The sequence below is a fragment of the Pongo abelii genome, chromosome 11, assembly GCF_028885655.2.
Source record: "Pongo abelii isolate AG06213 chromosome 11, NHGRI_mPonAbe1-v2.0_pri, whole genome shotgun sequence".
Lineage (NCBI taxonomy): Eukaryota > Metazoa > Chordata > Mammalia > Primates > Hominidae > Pongo > Pongo abelii.
In genome coordinates this window covers 111,039,001-111,060,145 of record NC_071996.2, presented here as the reverse complement: position 1 = coordinate 111,060,145, position 21,145 = coordinate 111,039,001, and the positions used below count along the sequence as shown (strand labels likewise).

At 43.9% G+C, this 21,145-nt stretch overlaps 1 protein-coding gene across 3 annotated transcripts in view; it reads right to left on the bottom strand.

Annotated features, from left to right (window-relative positions):
- Positions 1-15,341, bottom strand: part of CCNYL1 (cyclin Y like 1) — a 47,018-nt gene extending 31,677 nt beyond the window's left edge. For 2 of the 3 annotated variants that reach the window (XM_009238043.3, XM_009238044.3), the window contains exon 1: positions 14,424-15,341. In XM_009238043.3, the coding sequence (XP_009236318.1) occupies positions 14,424-14,643 (220 nt within the window). In that variant the 5' untranslated portion in view covers positions 14,644-15,341. The remainder of the gene's footprint in view (positions 1-14,423) is intronic. The other variant, XM_054549711.2, reaches the window with a different exon arrangement.
- Positions 15,342-21,145: the final 5,804 nt, after the last annotated feature.

Genomic DNA, 21,145 nt, shown 5'->3' with positions numbered 1-21,145 from the left:
ATAACCACACTCTCCTCTTTGCTGCTATTACTAGCACATTTCAAGAACAATCTCAAGTAGCAAGTGATGCTGTGGCCAGTTAGCGTTAGGCACCAGCTCAATACATCAAATATGGTAAAACAAAGAGTTGTTTTTGGCAAATGTTCTTTAGACAATTAAACGGCTAATTCTAACTCCATTCAATAAGTAAACTAATTTAGTTAGCTGTGGTTTTTTGGGGGGCCATTCATCATGGCAGATTTAAGAGAACTAAATGGAAGTTCTGTGTTCTAATATACAGGAACATGTTAGAAAATGATTAACGTTTGCCCTCAATTTCTCACTTCTTCCTTCTAACAGCATGGTTAATTTGGTGTTTCATCAAGAGTACGTTTTAAAGCAAATCTTAGGGCTGTTTCTAAAAAATTTTGCCCCTATCTATGTCAAGATAAATCTGCCTGTAGTCCACCTTGCACCAAAGTTGGATAATATATTTAGGCAAGACTACAAAACAGACTCTTGAATTTTCATGAGACAAACTTTGCCATAATATGGGATAAAAATTGTCATGAGCGGAAAAAATAAAAATCTATGATATTCTTCAGCAAGGTACTTTTTTTTTTTTTTGAGATGGAGTCTCACTCTGTCACCCAGGCTGGAGTGCAGTGGCATGGTGTCGGCTCACTGCAACCTCCACCTCCAGGGTTCAAGCAATTCTCCTGCCTCAGTCTCCCAAATAGCTGGGATTACAGGTGCCTGCCACTACGCCGGCTAATTTTTGTATTTTTAGTAGAGACGGGTTTTACCATGTTGGCCAGGCTGGTCTCAAACTCCTGACCTCAGGTGATCCACCCACCTCAGCCTCCCAAGGTGCTGGGATTACAGGGGTGAGCCATTGCGCCCGGCCCAGCAAGGTCCATTTCAAGCCACTTATCTTAACCAATCTTGTAAGAAACTGGGCCAAGATCCAGAGTAACAGTTAAGGCGATATTTCCCAAAACTACATATTAATAGAATTGCTCTACTTTTAAAAAAGCGATTTAGTGGTCAAATGACAATATACTCTATCCCTGGCTCTTACAAAATCAAAATGCACATTGATATATTAAAAACTAATCAGTCTAGTAGTGATTACTGTCTAACTCAGCATTTCACAGATTTATCTACCTAGAATCCTTTTCTCTCTTCCAAGTAATTTGGTTAGAATCTTATATGAACATAATTTTGGGACTTCCTGGTTAAAATGAATTATGAATCATCCATTTTAATAGTACTGCCAGATCACTAAAAACTTACATACCTAAACCAACTGCTTTGTTCTCCATGGAAATTCCTTCACTGAACTTTTTTAAACCGCTTTTGGAGAAAACTATTCTTATGTAAAAGACCCACACAAAAATTATGTTTGAAGTTTTTCCACATCTTGAAAAGATGATGTGACAATTTTAAGCTATTTGGAAAAATAAAATCATTTGTGCCCAAAATGACAGGCAGAGACTTTCACAGCTGCCTCTACCTAAAGCTCCTTTTTTTTTTTTTTTTTTTCCGAGACAGAGTCTCACTCTTTTGCCCAGGCTGGAGTGCAGTGGTGTAATCTTGGCTCACTGCAACCTCCACCTCCCGGGTTCAAGCAAATTGTCCTGCCTCAGCCTCCCAACTAGCTGGGATTACAGGCACGCATCACCATGCCCGGCTAATTTTTGTATTTTTAGTGGGGACTGGGTTTCACTATGCTGGCCAGGCTGGTCTCAAACTCCTGACCTTGTGATCTGCCCCCCTCGGCCTCCCAAAGTGCTGGGATTACAGGCGTGAGCCACCACACTCGGCCTCTACCTAAAGCTTCTAAAAGGATTCATGACTACTTCCTTTCAAAAAGAAAGCAAATATACTACCATTTGAATCTAAATAATAACTAATGTTTACAGAAGAAGCCATATTATGAATCAGTACCTATGTCAGGATAAAGTTTAATTAGGAATTTTCAATGGAAGTCCAGGAAAATTAAGTACCAAAATCAAAGAGAAGCAGACTTCACACACACACCTCCCCCGCCCCAAACCAAGATGTGCTACTATGTATTTAAATATAAGAAAACCAAGATGTGCTACTGTGTAAATATAAGAAATATCCAAGGCAGCTGGGCATGGTGGCTCATGCCTGTAATCCCAGTACTTTGGGAGGCCGAGGCTGGCAGATCATGAGGTCAGGAGTTTGAGACCAGCCTGACCAACCCAGTGAAACCCCATCTCTACTAAAAATACAAAAAAATCAGCCAGGCGTGATGGCGTGCGCCTCTAGTCCCAGCTGCTCAGGAAGCTGAAGCAGAAGAATCGCTTGAACCCAGGAGGCAGAGGCTGCAGTGAGCCAAGATCATGCCACTGCCCCCCAGCCTGGGCAACAGAGGAAGACTACATCTTAAAAAAAAAAAAAATCCAAGGCAACTAGGATAAAAGAAATGATAAGATATAGAGAAAAAAGCCAATTAGCCCAAGTAACAAGCTGGTACTCCCTCAACTCAGGGGTTTTAGGGTGGACATGTGACTTACAGCTGGCCAATCAATTACATTTCTCTTGGGACTTCCCAAGAACCAGAGGAGAAAGGCAGGGCTGTACTCTAGCACTGCTAGCCAGCCAGGAGCTGCCACCAGTGGCTCCCTCTGCCATCATGAAGGGTGTCTTTTCAGGAGAGATCAACAGAAGAGCAGAACTGAGACAAGTTCTGAGATCACTTAATTCCTGGGTCAAGTAATCCCTAACTGACTATGTGAATCCCTGGTTATACAGTTTTTTTAAATTTTTAACTATTTTGAGATAGATTTTTTGAACTTGCAAGTAAGAGGCCTGGTTTATCAACAATACTGATGTGATCACACTAAAGGTGGTGATAGGTAAAAGCCTCTAGCTCATTCCTTTAATATCTTACCATGAACAGAAATTTCCAAGAGTCAAAATAATGCTTCATTTGCAAATTACAAACAAACAAATTACAAATTATAAACTCACAACCATTACTTTAAGTTGCTTTTCTTTTTGAGATGAAGTCTCGCTCTATCACCCAGGCTGGAGTGTAGTGGCCTGATCTCGGCTCACTGCAACCTCCACCTCCCAGGTTCAATTCTCCTGCCTCAGCCTCCCAAGTAGCTGGGACTCCAGGCATGTGCCAACATGCCCAGCTACCTTTTGCATTTTTAGTAGAGACGGGGTTTCACTATGTTGACCAGGCTGGTCTCGAACTCCTGACCTCATGATCTGCCTGCCTCGGCCTCCCAAAGTGCTGGGATTACAGGCGTGAGCCACTGTGCCCAGCCTTAAGTTGCTTTTCTTATGCATGTTAAAAAAAAAATAGCTCTAATCCATATACAACTTAGGTCTTATTTTACAAATGATCTCCACTCCAATGGAGAATATTTACTGTGTAATGGATAAATGATGGTCCATCAAGTGTTATTCCTATACTCCACTCAGCCAATCCCATATTGTTGGGGACTTAGGTACTTACAAAGCTCTGCTCTTAGGAGGAAAACCTTCAATTTTATGGTATTTTAAAATTATTTTAAAAATCTCCTTAGGAAAGATTTTTCACAAAAGTGGGATAATCAGACCAAAAGGTCAGATTGTTTTTACCGCTCAATATATAGTGCTCAGTTGCTTTCTAAAGGAGTTAAGGGTATATTAGGATATAATGCCACCAATTATACCAGTTTTAGCTCCTACCACAGCTTTGGATGCTTAAAAAAAATTCCTACTGATGTGAATGAGGAACATCACCATGGTGTAACTTGCATTTATTTATTTGATACAATTTGCTATATAACTTGCACTAACAATAAATACCACACATTGCTATTTTACAGAATGGACATTTAAGCCATTAGACAGTAAACGTCTGCATACACACACACACACACACACACACACAGAGTATCATTTCTGCACTCTCCATTAACTCTTTCCTCAAGAACCTAGGGGAGACTCTGACAAATGATACTACTCTATTCTCACTATCACAAAGGTAAGACTGCCAACTATTAAGGCATTAGGCTCCACAAACATGCACATACAAAATTTAGAGAAATGTCTGGAAAACAGAAACTCATCAATTACCATGCATCTTATACGTGAATGCCTTCAAAAATTATTTTTTAAAAAACTCCTAATAATGGGCTGAGCGTGGTGGCTCACGCCTGTAATACTAGCACTTTGGGAGGCCAAGGCGGGTGGATTGCCTGAGCTTAGGAGTTCAAGACCAGCCTGGGCAACATGGTGAAACCCCATCTCTACTAAAATACAAAAAAAAAAAAAAAATTAGCTGGGTGTGGCGGCGTGCACCTGTAGTCCCAGCTACTCGGGAGGCTGAGGCAGGAGAATTGCTTGAGCTCAGGAGGCGGAGGTTGCAGTGAGCCGAGATGGCGCCACTGCACTCCAGCCTGGCAACAGAGCAAGACTCTGTCTCAAAACAAAAAAAAACAAAAAATTCCTAAGAATGTTTGAAACTAGGAGAAATAGTTTTTGATATCATGGTTAGGGGTTACGTCTAAAATTGTATTCTAAGACCCACCTGTTTTGTATTATCAATTTAAATTGCAACTTAATTTGAAAGCATGATAGTATGATGGGGGGCAAGTAAGACAAAAAAAAATTAAACTCAGGTCTTAATATAAACACCCCTCAGGGGAAGAAATCTGTAAGATCCACTGACATTGAACACTGCTTTTCCTTGAATCTATCAGCCATCTCAATTTCACAGATGTTAATTAAAAATGTAAAAATATGGAACTTAGAATAAATGAAATGCATAATTACTAAAGGCTAAAAGTGTTAAAATTATGCAATTGTAAACTGTAAAGGAATGATTTTTCTTGTCAAAATATTAAAGGGAGAGGACAGCAACCAAGAAAGTAACTGACAGAAGCAGCATATTTCAGAGAAAGAGATTGATTTCAACATATTGATTTCAATATGTCCCAATTAAACAGGAGATATTGGCAGTTTCTGGGCCAACTGCTGGACATCTGTTTATTTAAAGGCTTACTGCATTTACTGACCTGCTCTATCATACTGCACACCGTATTAGTCTTACGGTCCATAACACAAACATTTCAAACCTCTCAATTATGATGTAAACTCTTGAGATTTTATCTATGTTCACACGTTCCACCCATCAGCTAAGTCTTACCTGATGGGACTTGAGCTTCCCTGCCTCATCTGAGGTCACACAGTACACAGCCAAGCTCCAGTCTCATGCGCACTCATGCCTTGCTTCTGCCTTCCTAGCTTCTGACAATCCTAAATCTGGTTTCCAAACCACTTCTCTACCTCCTTCTACGTCAGCGTTCAGTCTTGCTTTATCTTACCTTCACTCCTCAATCTATGTTTTAGTGACTGTGACTGAGCTGTGACATTTCATATGCTATAGTATACCTTTCTCCCTTTGTGTATTTCTTAATAGCACTTAACTCCTTTTTTAGACTTTTAAGAATATTTCTGGGTGGAGTGCAGTGACTCACACCTGTAATCCCAGCACTCTGGGAGGTTGAGGCAGAAGGATCACTTGAGAACAGTTCAAGACCAGCCTGGGCAACATAGTGAGACCCTCATCTCTACAAAAATTTTTAAAAAATTAGTTGGATGTGGAGGCATATGCCTGTAGTTCCAGCTATTTGGGAGGCTGAAGTAGCAGGATAGCTTGAGCCCAGGGATTTGAGGTTACAGTGAGCTCGAACGGCACTACTGCGCTCCAGCCTGGGCGACAGGCAGAGTTGTGACCCGGTCTCATACAGAGAGAAAAAAAAAAAAGTCTGGGTTACAAGTACCTCCATTTCATTTTTCATTATCCAATGTTATTATTTTAACTCCAAAGCTTAATTAACTGAAAAAAAGGTGGAAAAAAGGCAGTATCCAAAGAAGCCCATGAGTCATTCTATAAATTATAATCCTATAGGCCATATATCTGAAATTTACATTCTTGATCTACCAAGCCTTCTTTTTTTTTGAGACGGAGTCTCACTCTACCGCCCAGGCTGGAGTGCAGTGGCGTGATCTCGGCTCACTGCAACCTCTGCCTCCTGAGTTCAAGCAATTTTTCTGCTTCAGCCTCCCAAGTAGCTGGGACTACAGGCATGTGCTACCAAGCCCAACTAATTTTTGTATTTTTATTAGAGATGGGGTTTCACCATGTTGGCCAGGATGGTCTCCATCTCCTGACCTCGTGATCCACCCGCCTCAGCCTCCCAAAGTGCTGGACTACAGGCATGAGCCACCACACCTGACCATACCAAGTCTTATCTTTTTAAACCTTGGAAAACTCTTAGTCCCAGCTACTTGAGAGGCTGAGGCAAGAGGATCACTTGAGCCCAGGAAGTGGAGGCTGCAGTGAGCTATGATCACACCACTGCACTCCAGCCTCGGCAACTGAGAAAGACCATCTCAAAAACAAAAAACAAATTAAAAAACCTTGGAAAATTCAATTTACACCTCTCAAAGCCTGTCTTCTCATATGTAAAACAAGTATAATTCTTATACTACCTAACTCAAAATATAGTGAGAATAAAATGAAATGCAAGAGCAATTGCTATAAGCCAGGCACAGTAGCTCACACCTGTAATCCCAGCATTTTGGGAGGCTGAGGTGGGCAGATCACCTGAGGTCAGGAGTTCATGACCAGCCTGGCCAAGATGGCGAAACCCCTTCTCTACTAAAAATATAAAAATTAGCTGGGCCTGGTGGCACACGCCTGTAGTCCCAGCTACTCAGGAGGCTGAGGCAGGAGAACTGCTGGAACCCAGGAGGTGGAGGTTGCAGTGAGCTGAGATCGTGCCACTGTACTCCAGCCTGGGCAACAGAACTAGACTCCATCTCAAAAAAAAAAAAAAAAAAGCTATTGCTATATACCACATAACACACCATAAATTATAAAACAAAGTTTTCACAAATTAAAAGCAAAAGTGAACAGTTAGCATTTATTGGAAAGGCCATACCAAAATAACATCTTGAGCAAATATGCACTTTGGCTGCCCTTGAAATTAAGGGAAAAACAGTCACACACCACCACCAAGAATTCCTTTCAGTGTTGTTGTTTTAAATAAGCAAATACATATTATTTCGTACATTACTGTACTTTCTCCTAGTTGTTTTTTTCATGTAACATATCCTGGATATCTGGTATCACTCCATAGCAGTAAAGAGTTTTTTTTTTTTTTTTTTTTTAACAGCTCCATAGTTCTCCTCTGTGTGGATATAACAGTTTATTTTACCAATTTCTTACTAGACATATTAATTATTTCCAATATTTAGCTATTGAAAATAATGCAACAAAATCTCATGCACATGTTATTTCATATTTATGGGGTATGCCTTCAGGATAAATTCCTTTAAGTAGGATTTCTGGATTAAATGCATTTGCAATGTTTGAGATTATGCCAAATTCCTCTTCAGGGAGTCAAACCACCTTGCATTTTAACCAGCAGTATACGAATGCAACTCTCTTCGCAGCCACACCAAAGAATGTATTGTCAAGTTTTTGGATCTTCTCCCAACAGAGAAATCACAGCATACTTTTCGTTTGTATTTCTCTTAAGTGTGAAGCTGTGTTTAAGGATCATCTGCATTTATTTTTCTGTGACTTGTCTATTCATCACTTTGTTACCTACTTTTGCAGCTAGTCTGATCTTTTTTTTTGAGACAGTCTCACCATCACCCAGGCTGGAGGGCAGTGGAGCAATCACAGCTCACTCCAGCCTTGACTCCTGGGCTCAGGAGATTCTCCTGCCTCAGCTTCTTGAGTAGCTGGGACTATGGGTGTGTGCCACCACACCTGGCTAATTTACCTTTTGTAGAGGCAGAGTCTCAGCATGTTGTCCAGGCTAGTCCCAGCCCCCTCCTGGGCTCAAGCAATCCTCCTGCCTCTGCTTCCCAAACTGCTGGGATTATAGGCATGAGCCACCGTCTAATTTTTTTCTGAAACAATTAAAAATATTGGCTGGGCGTGGTGGCTCACACCTGTAATCCCAGCACCTTGGGAGGCCAAGGTGGGCGGATCACGAGGTTGGGAGATCGAGACCATCCTGGCTAACATGGAGAAACCCTATCTCTATTAAAAAATACAAAAAATTAGCCAGGTGTAGTGGCATGTGCTTGTAGTCCCAGCTACTCAGGAGGCTGAGGCAGGAGAATCACTTGAACCCGGGAGCAGGAGGTTGCAGTGAGCTGAGATTGAGCCACTGTACTTCAACCTGGACAACACAGTGAGACTCCATCTCAAAAAAAAAAAAGAATTAAAAATATTTCCCAGGCTATAATCCTCCAATGGTTTCCTATCACAACTAAAGTCTATATTCTTTGCCAAGGCCCACTATACATACATGGCCTTAACCCACCATAGTCCTGGCATCCTTTTCACTTTTCTGCAGCCACCCTGTGTCTTTCTGTCCTTGGCCAAAAACAAGTTTGCTCCCATTCAAGGAACTCCAAAGTAACTTTCCGTCTGCGTGGACCCCTGGCTCTTGCCAACCATCCTCACAAGGCTCCCTTCTCACTTTAGGACTGCTCATAGGTCACGTAAGGAGAGCAGCCATCTTTCATCCCCACAACCCTCATTAACTGTCCTCCTCCCCAATCCATGACCCTATTTGACTTTTTTCCCCAGCACCTCACCACCTAACATTCTTGATTAGTCATATATTATCTATCCCTAGCTCCCTCCAGAATGTAAGGATCAGAGTTAGGATGAGGCTCTGTCTTGTATACCACTGTTTGCCCTGAATCTGGAACACAGCCTGGCCACCTAAAGGTACTCAATAAACATCTGTTTCAGCACACCCCAAAACTAGTCAAGTTTCTCCCAGTTTTCCCACATCTTTTAAGATTTCTTCTAACGCTCTCTCTTGATTTGTCATCTAATCAAATCTTTTAAAGTGGTAAGCATCGAATCTTTTAAAGTGGTAGCTATTCAGAATTAAAGATGCAAGATAGGCTACCAAGAAACAAAAAATATTAAATGATGAATTCTAATGTCCAGGAAAAAGTCAATGCTAACTCCAATTTGGCATAAGAACATTTTTTTTTTTTTTTTTTGAGATGGAGTCTCGCTCTGTCGCCAGGCTGGAGTGCAGTGGCACGATCTTGGCTCACTGCAATCTCTGCCTCCCGGGTTCACACCATTCTCCTGCCTCAGCCTCCCGAGTAGCTGGGACTACGGGCGCCCGCCACCACGCCCAGCTAATTTTTGGTATTTTTCGTAGAGATGGGGTTTCACCGTGTTAGCCAGGATGGTCTTAATCTCCCAACCTCGTGATCCACCCGCCTCGGCCTCCCAAAGTGCTGGGATTACAGGCGTGAGCCACTGCGCCTGGCCCATAAGAACACTGAATACTAAAATATCTTAACTACAAAATGACTCAACCCATAGATTTAACTAAATTCTATAGGGAGATACAAGGCATCAGTCATCAAAACATGTTTTTATCGGTATCCTTGAAATCAAATGTAATGAGACTGTGTATGATGTTACTAGGAAAGATGCCCAATCATAAAGGATAGGTAAATAAATGATACTCCAACCATCTGATGGTACGTTAAGCAGTTACTAGAAGGCATGCGATAGAGCAGGGTGTCCTGGCATGGAAAGATATCCTGGAGCACTCTCTGGATGTCAAGCAGTGATTCAGGAATTTATGACATTATTTCACTGCTGTCTAAGTTATGAAGCAGCTCATATAGAATAATCTCATTTTTCTAAAATAAAATGTTATATTCATATGCATACCATAATCAATGACTTTTCTGTATTCTCTACGTATTTTACATCATATTATTCAAAAAAGCAAAAAAAAAAAAAAAAAAAAGAGGGCTTAAAATAGCTACTGGAAAGAGGAAAGATCTGTTGCTCAGAGGTTTTTCCACATTACATTGCCAATTCTTTCCCTACCTTCACCCATCAGTGGAAGAGAATAGAAAGGGTCACTTCAGAGAGTGCCTTTAGCCAGCAAATGAGCAAAGCTCCTAACGTCAGAACATAAAATGCTCTATGAAAAGTCGAGAGTACTAATAAAATTGGACAATAAGATCTTAGTATCTTATTTTGTGTTAGTGATACTACCGTCAGTTATGTTAGACATACCATTAAATAAAGGCAAGGTAGGGCCAGGCGCAGTGGCTCACGCCTGTAATCCCAGCACTTTGGGAGGCCGAAGTGGGCGGATCGCGAGGTCAGGAGATCGAGACCATTCTGGCTAACACGGTGAAACCCCACCTCTACTAAAAATACAAAAAAAATTTGCCGGGCATGGTGGCGGACGCCTGTAGTTCCCAGCTACTCGGGAGGCTGAGGCAGGAGAATGGCGTGAACCCGGGAGGCGGAGCTTGCAGTGAGCCAAGATCACACCATTGCACTCCAGCCTGGGTGACAGAGCGAGACTCTGTCTCCAAAAAAAAAAAAAACAAAAACAGGCAAGGTAGTAGAAAATACTTTGAGTCTATCTGAAATGTTTACTAGGTTCTTAGGAGCATCTCTTTGAAATAGCTTGATGAGACAAGGTGTGGTGGCTCACGCCTGTAATCCCAGCACTTTGGGAGGTCGAGACAGGTGGATCACCTTAGGTCAGGAGTTCCAGACCAGCCTGGCCAACATGGTGAAACCATCTCTACTAAAAACACAAAAAATTAACTGGGCGTGGCGGCACACACCTGTAATCCCAGCTACTCAGGAGGCTGACGCAGGAGAATCACTTGAACCCCGGGGGCGGAGGTTACAGTAAACCGAGATCGCACCATTCCACTCCAGCCTGAGCAACAAGAGCAAAACTCTGTCTCAAAAAAAAAAAAAAAAAAGCCAGGCGCGGTGGCTCACGCCTATGATCCCAGCACTTTGGGAGGCCAAGGCAGCTGGATGGCTTGAGGTCAGGAGTTCGAGACCAGCCTGGCCAACATATCAAAACCCCGTCTCTACTAAAAATACAAAAATTAGCTGGGCATGGTGGCATGTGCCTGTAATCCCAGCTACTTGGGAGGCTGAGGCAGGAGAATCGCTTGAACACGGGAGGAACAGGCTGCACTGAACCAAGTTTGTGCCACTGTACTCCAGCCTAGGCAAGAGTGAAGCTCTGTCAAAAAAAAAAAAAAAAAAAAAAAAGAAATAGCTTGAAGAACAAAGCCAAGCGTCACTTATGTAGGATTTTTGTCTAAGTAACAAAAATAATTCTTCATTGTAGAAAAGCTAAATTTTTTGTTTGTTTGTTTTGAGACAGAGTCTTGTTCCACTGCCCAGGCTGGAGTGCAGTGGCATGATCTTAGCTCACTGCAAACTCTGTCACCCGGGTTCAAGCCATTCTCCTGCCTTAGCCTCCTGAGTAGCTGGGATTACAGGCGCCCGCCACCACGCCCAGCTAATTTTTGTATTTTTAGTAGAGACGGGGTTTCACCATGTTGGCCAGGCTGGTCTCGAACTCCTGACCTCGTGATCCGCCCACCTCAGCCTCCCAAAGTGCTGGGATTACAGGCATGAGCCACCACGCCCAGCCAAATGTTTTACATCTAAGTAAGAATTTCTGTTTCCAGGGAGACTGATATAAAATTGTCTGAAATAAAGATATTAAAAGCAAACTTTCAATGTGTCTATACTTTATATTTGGTGTTCTGGCCATGTTTCTATGGAAACTTATGAATAATAGGCAAATGCCAAAATTGAGATTTCTATTATCACTTTATTGAATGCCACAAAAATAAATTTTGAGACAAATTGAAATAAAAATGTAACAGTCATACTAACATACAATGGTAAATTCTGTGCTTACAAATTCTCTTTTTTCAACTTTTATGATTTAGCACTCTTTATCATCATCCCATGCTTAATGCCTGGTACCTTACCTTCCCTCTTGCCAGCTTCTCCTAATATTCCTCTGTCCAGGGCATTCTCAGCTTCAATTCACAGTTACCAGAACAAACTCTTTAAAATTTATCAACCTGTTTATTTGATGGGTATATTTAGGCCATTTTGTTACCTCTACTTTTATTCTTATCCACTGAAATGAATGTATAGACATAAGATGGAGCCAGGCAAGATGGCACACGCCCGTGGTCCCAGCTATTCAGGAGGCTGAGGTGGGAGGACTGCTTGAGCCCAGGCCAGGAGTTCAAGGCCAGCCTGGTCAACACAGTGAGACTCTTTCTCTTAAAAAAAAAAAAAAAAAAAAGAAAAGAAAGAAAGAAAAGAAAAGAGATGTAAATGTTGCCTCTGAATCGTGTAAAATAAACTTTGAAAGGAACTAATCAAGACCAAAGTAAGTTCTCAAAAACAGGACTATTTTATGGGTAAAATACATGATGCATTCTGGATTTTTTAAAGTTTTTTAAGAACTGAACTTGGTATATCTCACCTCCATGTCAGTCTGAGAACTGAGAACCTTAGTTCTGTTCAGTGGCTGTCTTACGTAGTCATTCCAGATACCTAACTCTTCATTTCTTCATTAGCAACACGGGGAATATAAACAGGCCTTATTTTGGAAGGGCTAAATTAAATGTACATGAAAGTATGTATTTTCATGTACACTGGGTGAGAGCCTTATTTGGATGAGAGCCTTATTTGGGGCTCTCACCCAACACCACCCACCCATCTACTAACTGGTGTGTAAAATCACTCAGAGGCTTACCTGAAACCACTAAGAGAGCATTAAGTTTTCACAAGTACTTACATGCTTTGTGTATAAAGGTACAATCAACTAACTCACATAATATATTTGTTCATTCTTTCACAATGTTTGAATATTCCGAAAGGTGAGTACAGTAGTTCCTAGTTACAAAGGCATGTCCATCATGAAGCTTAATTATTATTTTAAAGAAATTAAGAGTCCAAGCAAAGTTTAAATATAAGAGTTCTAACACATTTCTTCTATAGTAATGAAATCTCTGGCATTTAAACGAAACAAATGAGCCCCCTGGATTTAAACATCTTTAAGATACAATGTTTTTCTACTTCAAAGGAATTAGTTTTTATTCAAGAATCACGCTGTTACCCGGAATTATTTTTACCTAGACTTATCTCTTTCCAAAATTCTAGAGGCAAAAAACTAAACGTTTCCTCTCTCCTCACCCCTACCCCAACGGTTTAGAGTCTGACGAACTCCAACATTCTCATCTTTGACCAGGATTCTATTAGCAGGATTGGGAGGAAGGAAGGGGAGCCACGGAAACAAACACTTTTGAGCAGGCAGGGCCTAGCATTTTAACTTCCAAACCATTACATTATAAATTAAGTCTAAATTTATATTTTGTCTCTTTTGAAACTTCTAACCATGAACCACCCCACGTCTCTTTTAGAACAAGGAGGTAATGAAGTCTGTTCAGTCACCGGAGAATGGCTGGAGATGTATTTGTCACCGTGGGAATTTTAAAGTAATCAGAACTCCGTGGCTAAACTCCTTTGAGTTAACAACAACCACTGGGCGCGGTGGCTCACGCCTGTAATCCCAGCACTTTGGGAGGCCGAGGCGGGCGGATCAAGAAGTCTGGAGTTCGAGACCAGCCTGACCAACATGGTGAAACCCCGTCTCTACTAAAAATTCAAAAATTAGCTGGACGTGGTGGCGCACACCTGTAATCTCAGCTACTCGGGAGGCTGAGGCAGACGAATCGCTTGAAACCGAGAGGCGGAGGTTGCAGCGAGCCGAGATCGCGCCACTGCACTCCAGCCTGGGCGGGAGACAAAACGAGATTTCGTCTCAAAAAAACAACATTTCTGCACCCCTGGTAATAACCTCTCACACCCTTCACAGTCATTTTACGCCCCTCCCCCCATTTTCTTTCTTTCTGTGTTCAAATTATAGTTGGAAGGAATAAAGCAGCTTCTTTCAAGCCGACTTAACCTATTAGGAATACCATATAGTGTCTCCTATGGCAACCTCTATTTTGAGCCTAAATAAGAAATCTCCAAACATCTGGATCTAAACTGTCGCGGGCATCAGCTACCTTCACGGATGGGAGGAAGGAACAATCACACCCTTACCTGGTTCCTTCACTTAAGGTACCATCTGGATGGGTTAAGGGAGGAAATGGGATGAGTACTCCGAAGTTGAGGTATTTGAGTTTCCATTGAGAAAAGGAAAACAATATACCCCAAAAGTCTTAGCAAAGTCCCACCAAACAATGAACAGAGCTACAAACAAGAAGGGCGGCGGACTAGAGGGTCCCACGCCGGCTTGGGAGAATGGGAAGAGGGAGCAAGAACTGGGCGTTACGGTAAGAAGGAGGGAAACAAACTGGCCAGACGCAGCAGGGAAAGAATAAGGGGTGGGGACGCGAGGCAGAGCCAGCCTTCGTCCCGGAGCCCAGCCCCGGGAAAACCGGCTACCGGCAGGAAGGAGCCCGAGGCGGCGGATGCCTCCCGGGGGACTCTGGGGGAGGCGGCGGGCAGAGGTGAGCCCGAGGGCGGATGGCATCCGCCGCTTCCTTACCTTCGGGCATCTCGCGGTCGCTGATGTGCTGCAGGTGGTGGCCCTCGCCCTCTCCGAAATCCAACTCGGCAGGCTCCACAACAGCGGGCGCTACTGCCACCGCGTCCCCGGACGCCGCCTCGTAGATGTCGGACGCGCAGTACAGCTCCGCCGACCCCGCGCGCCGGCCCAGCTTGGGGCTGGCATTGGGGGACACGCAACAGGTCAGCGTGTTCCCCATGGGAAGCCTCCGCTCCTCTCCGCCGCCGCCTTCGCTCACCCCCTACTCCGCCGCCCTCAGCAGCCGCCCCCTCCCCCAACAATGGCGCGGCCGGCACCGGCAGCCCCGGGCTACGCTGGGGCTGCACCGCGCAAGCAGACACCGCCTCGCCCGCGGTTCGCCCGCCCGCCCGCCCCGTGGCCCGGCCCCGGGCAGGGCTCGGGCCTCGGCCGCACCCCCACCGCCGCGCTGCCGCCGCCTCCCTTGAGCTGACTTGTCTGCGAGGGCGGTGACCAGCCCGGCTTATTTAAAAGGGGTGGGGAACCCAACAAGCGCTGTGAGGCACAGCCACTGCCGGGAGAGAGCGCGGCTGGAGCTCCTCCTCCTTCCGCCGCCGCCTACCGACTGAAGGCCGCTGGCCCTGGCCGGTGCCTGCCAACCGGAACGCGACCTGCGGTCACCTGGTTAGGAGGAACCAATCATGCTCAGAGTTCCCCCTCCGGCGCCCGCCTCGAAGCCAGACACGTGACCCGCTGCCCCGCCCCCGCCTGGCAGCTGCCCAGCCCCTCACGCCGCTCGCCCGGACTCGGGTTTTCATTCATCGCTGGTTGCTGGGAGTTTTCCGGTCCTACTGGAAGCGCACGGGCATTTGTAACTGGAAGCTGTGTCAATGATCTCTGTAGAAAGCCGTTATTAGTAAAGAGTGCGCTCCATTAGCAACTCTTTTTCCGAGTCTGACAGCTTTCGTTTGCTCACTAAACTTGGTTACACCCAAATTGTTAACTGTTTTTGTAACTAAATGCTCCGCTCCTGTCTTCCAATGAGCGTTAGTTTTCACCTGCAACGTGATCATAGCAACCCTGGGGCCCTGGTCCTACTCTCCATAAGGAGTTGTGGCTGTGGGTCTTGAATGAGACTCGAGGACACGTCACCCTTCCACTTCCTCGTCCATAAAATAGGGACCTAACTCGTCCCTGCCAACTCTGAAATGCTGGGACTCACCAACTCCCTCTTCTTGCCTGTTTCTCTCCTCTAGGCAGGGACTTCCAGATTTCCCTTCTTGTACTAAAAACAGCACATAAAGCACGATTTTCTCACGCAAAACTGAGAACCATGCAGTGGGGTGTCACAGTCTTGATTCCATGAAGATGAATAGTTACCATTTGGCAAGTACTGTGTGCCAGACAGTGTTCCAACTGTGGTATATTTATTTAGCCCTTAAAAACAATCCCGGCAGGGCGCAGTGGCTCATGCCTGTAATCCCAACACTTTGGGAGGCTGAGGCGGGCGGATCACGAGGTCAGGAGATCCAGACCATCCTGGCTAACATGGTGAAACCCCGTCTCTACTAAAAATACAAAAAATTAGCCGGGCGTGGTGGCACGCGCCTGTAGTCCCAGCTACTCGGGAGGCTGAGGCAGGAGAATCACTTGAACCCGGGAGGCAGAGGTTGCCGTAAGCCGAGATCGCGCCATTGCACTCCAGCCTGGGCGACCTAGGCTCCGTTTCAAAAAAATAAAAAATAAAAATAAAAATAAATAAATAAATTTTATATATATATATATACACACACACACACACACACACACACACAATGTCACTTCCTCCCTAAGCTTGATTTCTACGTTTATTTTCTGATCATCATGATTAGGGACCCTCACCCTGAGCAGTCACGTAAGCTTGCGGAAGTAACTTAAATTCTGCGTCCCAATTTCTTCTATAAAACCTGTAAAATGGGATTGCTTTTTTTTTTTTTTTTTTTTTTTTTTGAGACAGAGTTTTGCTCTTGTTGGGCGCGGTGGCTCACGCCTGTAATCCCAGCACTTGGAGAGGCAGAGGCGGGTGAATTGCTTGAGGTCAGGAGTTCAAGACCAGCCTGACCAACATGGAGAAACCCCGTCTCTACTAAAAACACAAAAATTAGCCAGGCATGGTGGCGTCCACCCATAGTCCCAGCTACTAGGGAGGCTGAGGCAGGAGAATCTCTTGAACCTGGGAGGCAGAGGTTGCAGTGAGCCAAGATCAGGCCACTGCACACCAGCCTGGGCGACAGAGCAAGACTCCTTCTCAAAGAAAAAAAAAATTGTCTGAAACCCTAGGAATGTCATTAGATACCATTTTGGATGATTCTTGTAGACTTGAGACGATGCCTATTTTAAGGTACAAAATAATGCCTGCATTTAACAACAGACACACACAAAAATAGATATCTATGACTTTGAAAACTGAAGAATTTAAAACTTGCTAACTAGGAAGATATTGGGAAGCATTGTTATGGAAATAGATTTTAAAACATTTTGAATGAAGGGAATATTGGAGAGAATTAAGAAAAAAAAATTCTATAACAGTGGCAAGCCTGGGAGAGCAAAGGGAAGCAAGTAGGAGGAATGTGCTTTGAATTAAGCAAGAGTTTGATTCTGTGAAAGAAGCTGAGACTTTATATAGGTCCAGAGTTAACTCATATGTTCACATATCCATTCAATACCTGAGCTCTTAGCACATGTCACATACTTTTTAAGTGCTGGGGATGTTGCTTTCACCAAGATAAAAAAAGGCTCCTGTTCTTGCAAAACTTCCAGTAAGGGAGTCAACAGACAACATTGTCCATCGCCTCCACCTTCATGGCCTAGGATGGCTATTGATCTCCAGCTTTTGGGTCTTCATACCAGACAGCAGGGTGGAGGAAGGAAAAAGAAAGAAAAAATTTGGGGGCTGGGCATGGTGGCTCACGCCTGTAATCCCAGCACTTTGGGAGGTTGAGGGGGGTGGATCACCTGAGGTCAGGAGATCGAGACCAGCCTGGCCAACGTGGCGAAAACCTGTCTCCATTAAAAATACAAAAAAAAAATGGCTGGACACGGTGGCTCACACCTGTAATCCCAGCACTTTGAGAGGTCCGAGGCAAGCGGATCATGAGATCAGGAGTTCAAGACTAGCCTGGCAAACATGGTCAAACCTTGTCTGTACTAAAAATACAAAAATTAGCTGGGCATGGTGGTGCCTGCCTGTAATCCCAGCTACTCGAGAGGCTGAGGCAGGAGAATTGCTTGAACCAGGACCATAGAGGCGGAGGTTGCAGTGAGCCAAGATCACACCACTGCACTCCAGCCTGGAATGCATAGCAAAACTCCGTCTCCAAAAAAAATGCAAAAAAATTAGCCGGGCATGGTGGCAGCTGTAGTCCCAGCTACTTGGGAGGCTGAGGCAGGAGAATCACTTGAACCCAGGAGGTGGAGGTTGCAGCAAGCCAAGATGGTGCCACTGCACTCCAGCCTGGGTGACAGAGTGAGACTCTGTCTCAAAAAAAAAAAAAAAAAAAGAGAAAAGAAAGAAAAATTTTTGGAAGGCCCACATAGCATAGTGCTTACAAATCACTGGCTTAAAGCTTAGTCACATAGCCATACCTAGCTGCAGGGAAGGCTCAAAAAAAAAAAAAAAATAGTCATATAGCTGGGATGACTAATACAAAAGGAAGAAATGGACATTGGAAGGCAACTAGCACTCTCTGCCACATTCTGTAAGGAAAAATTAAGGAAGTTTCTGTTTAAAACCAGAATAACAATAGGCCTGGCGTGGTGGCTCATGCCTGTAATCCCAGCTCTTTGGGAGGCCAAGGCGGGTGGATCACAAAGTCAAGAGTTTGAGACCAGCTTGGCCAGCATGGTGATACCCCGTCTCTATTAAAAATACAAAAAAATTAGCCGGGCATGGTGGCACATGCCTGTAGTCCCAGCTACTTGGGAGGCTGAGGCAGGAGAATTGCTTGAGCCCGGGAGGCGGAGGTTGCAATAAGCCAAGATCACACCATTGCACTCCAGCCTGGGCAACAGAGAGAGACTCCATCTCAAAAAAAAAAAAGAGAGAAAGAATAATAGCAATAAAATTTCATAGCCCTTTGCAAGAGTACGTGAAAAACAAGGAATTTGTAATGATGTTTTCTTAAGCTAAGAAGACAGAAAAAGTACAGAGAGGATTAAACTATAGAATGAGACTTTAGGTTAGATGCAAGAACAATTTTATGACAGTAAAGAGATCAGGGATATACAGTTTATTGTGTGTGTGTTGTGACTAATTGGTTCCATCTCAGGTATCATAACTAGTTGTTCTAATATAATAGGATTTTGTGTGTAGGTTATATATACATTTTTTTTTCTCAGCAGAGTCTATAGTTATCATCATATCCTCAAAGGTAGCTCTTAACAAAAATTTTAAGAATTACTGTTATGCCTAATATGATGTGGAACAGCTCAACTTCTCTCATTCCTGATATCAAAAAATTCCAATCTGGATTTTTCAGTAAATTCGGCATACGATAGTGCTGGTACCTCTAATTTAGTAAACTGCCCTTCTTCCATTTATCTCTTCACTTATCTCTTTTCACTCCTTCTGAACTATTCCCCTGCCTTCTCTCTTCTACAGCATGTAGATTTGTTTCTGCCAAGTGAGTCAGTTGAGATGAGAAAGCTAATTTATGTGAAATGATGCTCTGAAAAAAAAATGAGAAGGGTGTTAGTTTGCCATATCACCAGGGCAGATAATGCTCATTGGACAGGTCAGTTCTTGCCCCAAATTTTCACTGTGATTACAGTTCCAAACATCAGGGTATTTTATGAGACAAATTCTAGAAAAGGCTTGCAGTTTTAAGAGAGACTAGGAGCTTTCTTTTGCCTTCCTGGGCTCTTTACTCTTCTCCGCCTTATAAACTGGTGTATTTGCTTCCAGTTTCATTTGCCTAGGTGCTGCAAAATCTTACTCAGCCTTTTCAGCCCACTGCTAGACTTCCTCAGATCACCTCCTAGTGGGGGTGGAAGATCCTTTTTTTTTGTTTTCCAGAAGTGTCTGTTCAGGCTCCTGGTTTTCTAAAGCAAATGCCTGCTCTACTCCCAGTTCCAATGACTATAACAACATGTTGTTTGCAGTTACTTAGTTTTATAAGAGAGCTGCCACCTACACTTGCTCAGGAAATAAACTTACTACAAAATTAATCTTGGAACAACACAAGTATAAATAAATAAACTGGCCAGGTCTGGTGGCTCATGCCTGTAATCCCAGCACTTTGAGAGGCCAAGGCGGGCGGACCACCTGAGGTCAGGAGTTTGAGACCAGCCTGGCCATCATGGAGAAACCCTGTCTCTACTAAAAATACAGAAATTAGCTGGGCATGATGGTAGACTCCTGTAATTCCAGCTGAGGCAGGAGAATCTCTTAAACCCAGGAGGCGGAGGTTTCAGTGAGCCAAGAGAGCGCCACTGCACTTTACCCTGGGTGACAGAGCGAGAATTTTTTTGTTTTTTGAGTCAGGGTTTTGCTCTTGTTGCCCAGACTGGAGTGCAATGGCAAGATCTCGGCTCACTGCAACCTCCGCCTCCCAGGTTCAAGCGATTCTCCTGCCTCAGCCTCCTGAGTAGCTGGGATTACAGGCATGTGCCACCATACCTGGCTAATTTTTTGTATTTTTTTAGTAGAGAAGGGGTTTCACCATGTTGGCCAGGCTGGTCTCGAACCCCTGACCTCAGGTGATCCACCCACCTCAGCCTCCCGAAGTGCTGGGATTATAGGCGTGAGCCACTGCACCCGGCCAGCTGGAACCATTTTCTTGCAATGGCTTAACACATTCCCACCAGGTTATTCTAGTAGCCTTTTTGACAGGTACCTTCTCAAATCAAGCTGACATTAGAAAGGCAAAACTGGAGGAGGAGGAGGAATTGTGTTAAACTTGACAGCAGGGAAAAGTTTGAGGAAGTCTTTTGAACCAGATTTGTCCCCTAGAAACAAAGCTCATAGATTTTAGGACGTCATCTTTTTCTCATGATGACTCTATTGCCCTATTGTTAAGACAACTCTATTTTTATCCTCACAGCATGCAGTCTACCCTTAAGTACCTCTAGAAATTTTCTATCAGAAGGGATTAGGACAGCAATCTGGATGGATATAGGGCCCAGGAAACTTGTCTTAAGCGATATGTTTGTATAGAAAGCACATTAAAACAAATGAACAAACAAAATACCTACTTAGATTGAATTTATTGGGAATAGGTCCTTGTCTCCTGTGCTGAGCAGACCTTGCTTCTGTAGGGTGCTTGTTTGATGAGTCTACATTGAATAATGCCACACACTACATGAGCTGTCTCTTTTCAACACACAGATGAAATAGAATACTTTTTTTTTTTTTTTTTGGATGGAGTCTCACTCTGTCGCCCAGGCTGGAGTACAATGGGACCATCTTGGCTCATTGCAACCTCCGCCTCCTGGGTTCAAGCAATTCTCTTGCCTCAGCCTCCCGAGTAGCTGGGACTACAGGCATGTGCCACCACACCCAGCTAACTTTTTTGTACTTTTTAGTAGAGATGGGGTCTCACCATATTGGTCAGGCTCATCTCGAACTCCTGACTTCAATTGATCCGCCCACCTCTGCCTCCCAAAGTGCTGGAATTACAGGCATGAGCCACCGCACCCGGCCATGAATACTGTTATTAAAAAAAAATTCTGCCCAGCACTTTGGGAGGCCGAGGCGGGCGGATCAC